The 7,023-nt window shown below is 34.6% G+C and overlaps 1 protein-coding gene across 1 annotated transcript in view; it reads right to left on the bottom strand.

Moving 5' to 3' along the window:
• LOC141813136 (alanine--tRNA ligase-like) overlaps positions 1–6,498 on the bottom strand; it is a 23,986-nt gene extending 17,488 nt beyond the window's left edge. The window contains exons 1-3 of the mRNA XM_074701045.1: positions 6,051–6,498; positions 5,519–5,659; positions 3,223–3,369 (exon numbers count right to left, since the gene is read on the bottom strand). Of these exons, the coding sequence (XP_074557146.1) occupies positions 3,223–3,369; positions 5,519–5,659; positions 6,051–6,437 (675 nt within the window). The 5' untranslated portion in view covers positions 6,438–6,498. The remainder of the gene's footprint in view (positions 1–3,222; positions 3,370–5,518; positions 5,660–6,050) is intronic.
• Between the last annotated feature and the right edge of the window lie 525 nt (positions 6,499–7,023).

Below are 7,023 nucleotides of genomic sequence, written 5' to 3'. Positions count from 1 at the left end.
CATCTATAATTATATGAATAAAACATTTACTTTTACTAATGTCCTTCCAAAGCTTGCTTCCTCCTCTGCTATTATCTCTTGTATCTTAGACTGATATTGCTTCAGCTCTGGGAATACATCGCCCATCACTTTAACAACAGTACCTACAAGACTAGATATCATTGCAATCATGAGACAAAAAAATAACAAACATAGAAAACAAGATCAAAGTTACATATATGAATGTCTATATCCTAATGATAACAAGGCGATATGAGATTGATCTAGCATTGAAATAGTCCTCCATGCGAGTAATCCTATTGTGAAAGAAAGCCTTTCCCAGATAGTTTCATAAAGCACCTAGGTAGCAAAGTTTAATATTTTTTTATCATAATACCAACACACAACTTAGCAGTTAACAAGATTGGATTACTTAGACATGCAGTTCTAAATTGCCTAGCAGCAATCATTTGTGCATAAAGGCTGCTCACCATCAATAAATTCATTTCCACCCAATCACAATAAAGATCATATAAATATTCTCAACAATGAATCTACTATGGAATCTTCAAGTATCATAGTTGGAGGCCACAGATTTTCATATCCATTATGTTGGGCCATAAACGAGCCAAACTTTGTGGTGTTTAAGCTTGTTTGATAAGGTAACCGAGCCAAGACAAGCCGAACCTAAAATGAACCAAGCCATGATTGATCAAACTTGGTTTAATTTCTTTTTTATAAGCTTGAGCTTTATTTTGTTTAGATGTTATTGAGCTTTCAATTCAAACTTATTCGATCGTTTGAAACTTTACATTTTAAAGCTTATTTGATTGGTTATCGAGATGAACATGATCCACCAACTTTGTTCGTGAACATTATTACGAAAAGTTCACAATCTCTGTTCATGAACATTAACAAATTGAACACATATGTGTTCAACCTTATTCATTTAGTTTAATAAGTTGTTCAAACTTGTTCATTTAATTAACCTTGTGTACATTAAATGAACATAAATAAACGTTTACCAAGCCGAACACTAAACTTGCTCACAAACATTTAGTTCATTTACAACCCTACCATTAGGATATTGACAATAACCCAATGCTCAAATGCACAATAAAAGCTCTATAAACTCTATACATGATTATTAGAAATATTAACATAATGGCAGAGACATTTTAATTGCATTTATGAAAAATAATTTAGTCAAATCCCAGCAATATAGACCTTTTTTTTACTGTTTTTTATCTGACAAAAAGTTTTCCAACATTAACATTTTTATCATGGTAAAACAAGAAATATGCATATAGAAAGGCCTTTGTGCTTTGATCAACCTCTTCAACAGGTAGTTTGGCAACATATTTAGGGTTGTCTGTTAGAGAAAATCAAATATGAAGACATGAGAAACTAACATCCACTACTTAAGCATAACACTTCAACACAAGATGTGTGCATGATGATGATCAAACACTGTCTTGTCCTTACACCTTACCCACTAAAGAATCCTTCTTGTGCTTTTAAAACTTCTCTGCCATATCGGACAGCTCGTCGAAGAATACGCCTAAGAACATATTCCCGTCCCTCATTTCCTGTAGATATATCAACTTGTTGAGGTATTTAAATGAGATGAAACACAGGCAAAAGTGAACAGATTAGAAAAAATACATATGTGAACAATATGCAATCAAAGATCATTCATAAATAAGACGTTGACAAATGAGATACCTTATTACATGCACAAACAATCAAAATCATGGCATGCCGTACCTTAAAGTTAAGATGTTACAACAGGGAAAGTTTAGGCTGCAAGTGTACTAAGCATATACAATCTTGGCTACTAGAGAGTATCAAATATGCTCGACTGGTAGCTTTGTCTGGTACCCTTCCATTACAAAACACCAGACACCTACTTTTGACACAGTGCATAACAACCAAATGTCAGGTACAAAATACTAGAAACCTTTATTTGAACAGTACATATTTTTGTTCTATATTTTTTGTTCTATCTAAGAATTTATATATGCATCTTTGTTGAAGATGACAACAAGAACAACAACCAAGCTTTTATCCCACTAAATGAGGTCGACTAAGTTGTTGAAGATGACAAAAATGATGATTTGAACTGGGCCTTGCTGCTAGGAAATCATCTAAAAAGCTCAAGGGAATGGCTATGGCAGCCTTGTTCAGCATACACAAAAGGAAAGCAATGTAACATTGATGAGCAACATTACCTGGCTAAATGATTGGTGAAGATGCTGAGATAGATGGACTGAATTGATGATATTGAGTGGCATGACTAGAGGTGGGGCATAAAGAGCAAGAAAGTTTGCAACTTCTACATACCATATTGAGAAGAAAGTGCAGTTAAACTTATCAGGAAGTGAATAGATCCACACTATTCATAACCCCAAGTAACATTAGCAATAGAGAGTAGTGCGGTTTCATTTACCTACTCAAATCCAGTAGCTAACAACAATATTTAAGGATTAGAAAAAAAAAGCATAGACTTCCGGTGAGCAAAAATATTATTTTCCAAGGCTTGAGGATTCCCCATACCTCAAAAGCATATTTAAGCATGAAAATATGGAATAACATAGTGATATATATATATATATGACAATCAGAATCAGCTAAACACTCCGTTTGGAAAAAGACTGGAACTTACTCGCTTCTAACAACTTATGGTGGTCTGAAAACTTCAAACAGACTTTAAGAGTTCAAATAGATAAAACCATATGGTTCAGAAACACAAATTTTGAAATATTTACCAGGACGGCAACCATCGGCAATAGCAATAGAAAGTGTTCTTATGTGATCGGCAACCACTCTATAAGCCATGTCGACTTTGTCCATATCATCAGATCCTATCTTGCCTGAGTAAGACTGAGCCCCTGTCACCTGTAAACAGTAACAGCAAGATTTAATCAAAATTTCAATGTATTTCAAAACTACACAGAGGAGTTTGATAATAACATACTTGTTGAATGGCATCAAATATAGGCAAGAATACATCTGTATCATAATTGCTCAGTTTGTTTTGAAGAATAGAAGTCAATCTTTCAAACCCCAACCCTGTATCAACATGTTTAGCAGGCAAAGGCCTCAGACTTCCATCGCCTTCCCGGTTGAACTGTGAAAGTGTATAGAAAGAAATATAAAGAAGGAGAATCAATTCAAAAAGAAAAGAATATTTTCAAATATTAATAAAAAAACAAGACAAAATTTTTTTAAAAAAAATCATACTTGAATAAAGACGAGGTTCCAAATTTCAATGCATGTAGGATCATCATTATTAACCAAAGCTGCAGCATCACGATTACCAAGACGATCAAAATGTATTTCTGTGCAAGGGCCACAAGGACCAGTATCACCCATTTCCCAGAAGTTGTCCTGTTGATATTACAAAGAATTACATATGGAAAACTTTTCATAATTGTTATGAAACAGATTGGCAATCTATAGTAGATCAAGATAAAAATGAAGCTTAACCATAACTTGAGCAAAAACAGAAATTGAGCACAAGAAATTGAACAAAGTAATGAACGTGTAAAAGGACCACATATCAAGAAACCAGATTGGAAAAGACACTTGCAGATAACATAGTAATGCAAAACAAGTTTAACTGTTAAGTTTTTTAAAATACCAATTTGGGCATTTCCACCCAAAATTTGATCCGCCCTTTTGAGAATTGTGTTGCATAACATAATCATTAATCTGGAATTTAATCAATACATAGGAAGTAAAAAGAGGCAGAGGGAACAAGATTAGTAAGAAAGGCAACGAGTACATATAATAATCACAAATTATGCAACTGTTCTAGGAAAAAACTTGGAATAGCAGAATGATGATATGAATAAGGCAAAGGATTTCATCAACAACAAGAACAACAAACTTTTATCCCACTAAGTGGGGTCGGCTATATGAATACTCCTATATCACTAGGCTCGATCTCCTACTATATTCTCATCTATATTTAAATGAATTTTATTTAATTTAATTTTATTATTGTTAACCAAGTATTCTTTCATTTCCCTCTTTTTCGATTGATGTGTATATTTGTCATAGTCTCACATCTCCAAAACTGGGACATTTATTGATCGCCTAAATACATATCTATATCATCTTAAACAAATCTCTCGTAGTTTTCTATTAATAGGTGCAACCTAACTTTCTTTCTAATGTTCTCATTTCTTATTTCTATCCATCCTTTTATGTTCGCGCATCCACTTATGTCCGTAAATCCACCTTAACATCCTCCTCTCTACAACTCTCATCTTCTGCTCGTGTGCTCGATTCATAACCTAACATTCAACTTCATATAACATAACAGATCTAACAATCATTTTGTAAAATTTTCCTTTAAGCTTTAGAGATACCTTACGATCACAAAAAATATCTGATGCTCTTTTCCATTTCAACCATCCCCTTTGTATCCTATGTAAAACATCTCTATCAACTCTATTGTTTTGCAATAACAATTCTAAATACTTAAATCTCTCAATTACAAATTAACTTGTCATCTCTTATCTCAACAATTATCTTGCTAGATTTACTACTATTAAACTTAATGTCTATGTATTCTGTCTTTCCTTTACTAAACCTAAAACCATTTACTTTTACTTCTAGTTTTTCCTACCAAGGTTCAAACTTTGCATTTATTGCGTCACATATCTCATCGACCAAAATAATATCATCTGCAAACACATGCATCATGAAAACGTGTCTTAGATGTGTCCAATGAGCTCATACATTACTAGTGTAAAAAGATACGATACTTTGATTTTTCACCCTAAGTATATTTCATCCTTTTATTCATTTGAAACTTCGATTCTTGTGTGAATATTCTAATTATGAACTATTCCATAAACACATGATAGAACAAGTGAGATAAACAAAACCCCCGTGCACTTGCCCTTCTGTTGAAATCTAGCTGCTACCTTAAGCATATTGCTATTATGTGGGCTAAATATATCGGCAAAATAGTTTAAAATTATTAAAGCCTTGTGGAAGCAGTCAAATGTTAACTAACAGCTGGTGCTGCAGATTTTAAGATAGGTCAGTTTTTCTTGAGTTGAGAGAAATTAGTTTTCGCAAAATAGTTAACATAATCCTTTGCTCTCATAAATTTTTTCTCTTTCCTTTGTAGACAAAAAACTTTATATAGTTGAAGATTCCAGAATACCATTTCATCTTTGCATCACAATTTCTTTCTTTTGATTCACAGTATGAGAAATTATGTAAGGTTGTAAAAGATGATGTATGTGGCAACTTTTTTTGGAAAACAGAAATTCTCAACTAAAGAGGTTTTACTCAAATATCAAAATGAAATAAGATATATTCACAATTCATTATGAGCATTTGTTACACAGTGCTAATACTTGGTAAAGTTTTTTCAAAATTGAGTCTCCTGATAACCTTATTCACAAAAGTACAAAAAGATCAATTTTAAAGTAGATTGGAAAGTCTCAAGGCATTTCACGTTTCAAATAAACAGTTAATATGATATAAAGCACTAACATATGTTTCTGACGTATCATACCTTACAGCCAAAAGGCAACACCCGAGCAGGTGACAAAAATTTTAGCCATATATCTCTAGCTTCAAAATCTGCTGGAAGTCCCAGCTTCTCATCACCACCAAAATAAGTAGCATATATCCTATCTTTAGGCAATTTATATACCTGCGAGTCAATAAATAATTTGCCACTATTAGTTGACTTAGCATTGTGCAATTAATATGCAGAAGCTATCACACATTTTATGTGAACCAGGAAAAGTTAATGATTTGAAACACCTGAATATACAAGCATTGACTTGTAAAAACTCAAATTAAGTAAAATCAAGGAAACAATTTCAATCTCCGACAAGCACCAAGAATATTCAAACTTACTCAACGGGAGTTGGACTTTATATTGAAAGACTGGTAATTTGATTGAAGTGCAATAAACTGTGATATTTTTTTTTTTGAAAGATATAGCTGGAATTAGTAAAACAATTGAAGACGAATAGGAAACGCTAAAGATCCAGACTTTATTATTGGAAAGTAGAAGACGAATAGGAAAAATAGAAGACCTCGGTTAGAAGTTCCCAGGCCCAAGAGATGGCCTCGGTCTTGAAGTAATCGCCGAACGACCAGTTGCCAAGCATCTCAAAGAACGTATGGTGGTAAGTATCCTTCCCAACGTCATCGAGGTCGTTGTGCTTCCCTCCAGCGCGAATGCATTTCTGAGTATTACACGCCCGCTTGAGCCGTCCGAGCGGAGTCGTGGGGTTCACCGTCCCAAGGAAGATAGGTTTGAATTGGTTCATCCCAGCGTTGGCAAAGAGAAGGGTAGGGTCATCCAGAGGAACCACAGGGCTCGAGCGCCAGTTCACGTGCCCCTTGCTCTCGAAGAACCGGAAGAAGGTCTCCCTCACCTTGTCCGCTGGCCACTCCACCGGCGCCCCTTGGTGATCCATATTAGCAGGCGCCGCCGATTTGAAAGCGGAGGCAACGGTGGAGTAGATGGAGACGCTAACCCTAAACCTAGGGCCAACAAGGTAGCGGAGCGGCGGAAGCGCGTTGAAGAGGAGCATACTCCAGCACGCTCATTTTAGGATATTTATATGAGATGAAAAGAAATCGACAAATATAACGGTTCGGACCGTAACACTTCGGACCGAATCTGGGAGGTGAGCCAACGGAGATTCGCCGTAAATAACGTTGAATATTAAAAACGTTACGTGCTTCTGTAACGGTTGTGTACCACTTTCTACAATAACATTGCCTTGCAAATCAAGATTTGACTTATTTCTAGCATCATTATGACGGTTATACTTTTACCTTGTATATTAATGTAATAAAATCATAATTAAAAGGAATGAAAATGAAATGAAATAATATTGTAACGGAAATAATATTGTAACGGTTATGAACAAATTTTTTAGGGTAACATTAACTTGCAACATGGAGTTTTGATTTATTTCGATTAACGTTTTACCTTGTAGAGAATTACAGTCGTAAACGAGCCAAGCTGAATCAAGTTATGTTGTGTTCAAATTTCTT

The sequence above is a fragment of the Curcuma longa genome, chromosome 20, assembly GCF_044706935.1.
Source record: "Curcuma longa cultivar G26 ecotype Majalengka, Jawa Barat chromosome 20, ITB_CL_G26_1.1, whole genome shotgun sequence".
Classification (NCBI taxonomy): Eukaryota; Viridiplantae; Streptophyta; class Magnoliopsida; order Zingiberales; family Zingiberaceae; genus Curcuma; species Curcuma longa.
The sequence above is the reverse complement of the archived record's forward strand: the minus strand, read 5'-3'. Positions and strand labels throughout refer to the sequence as shown.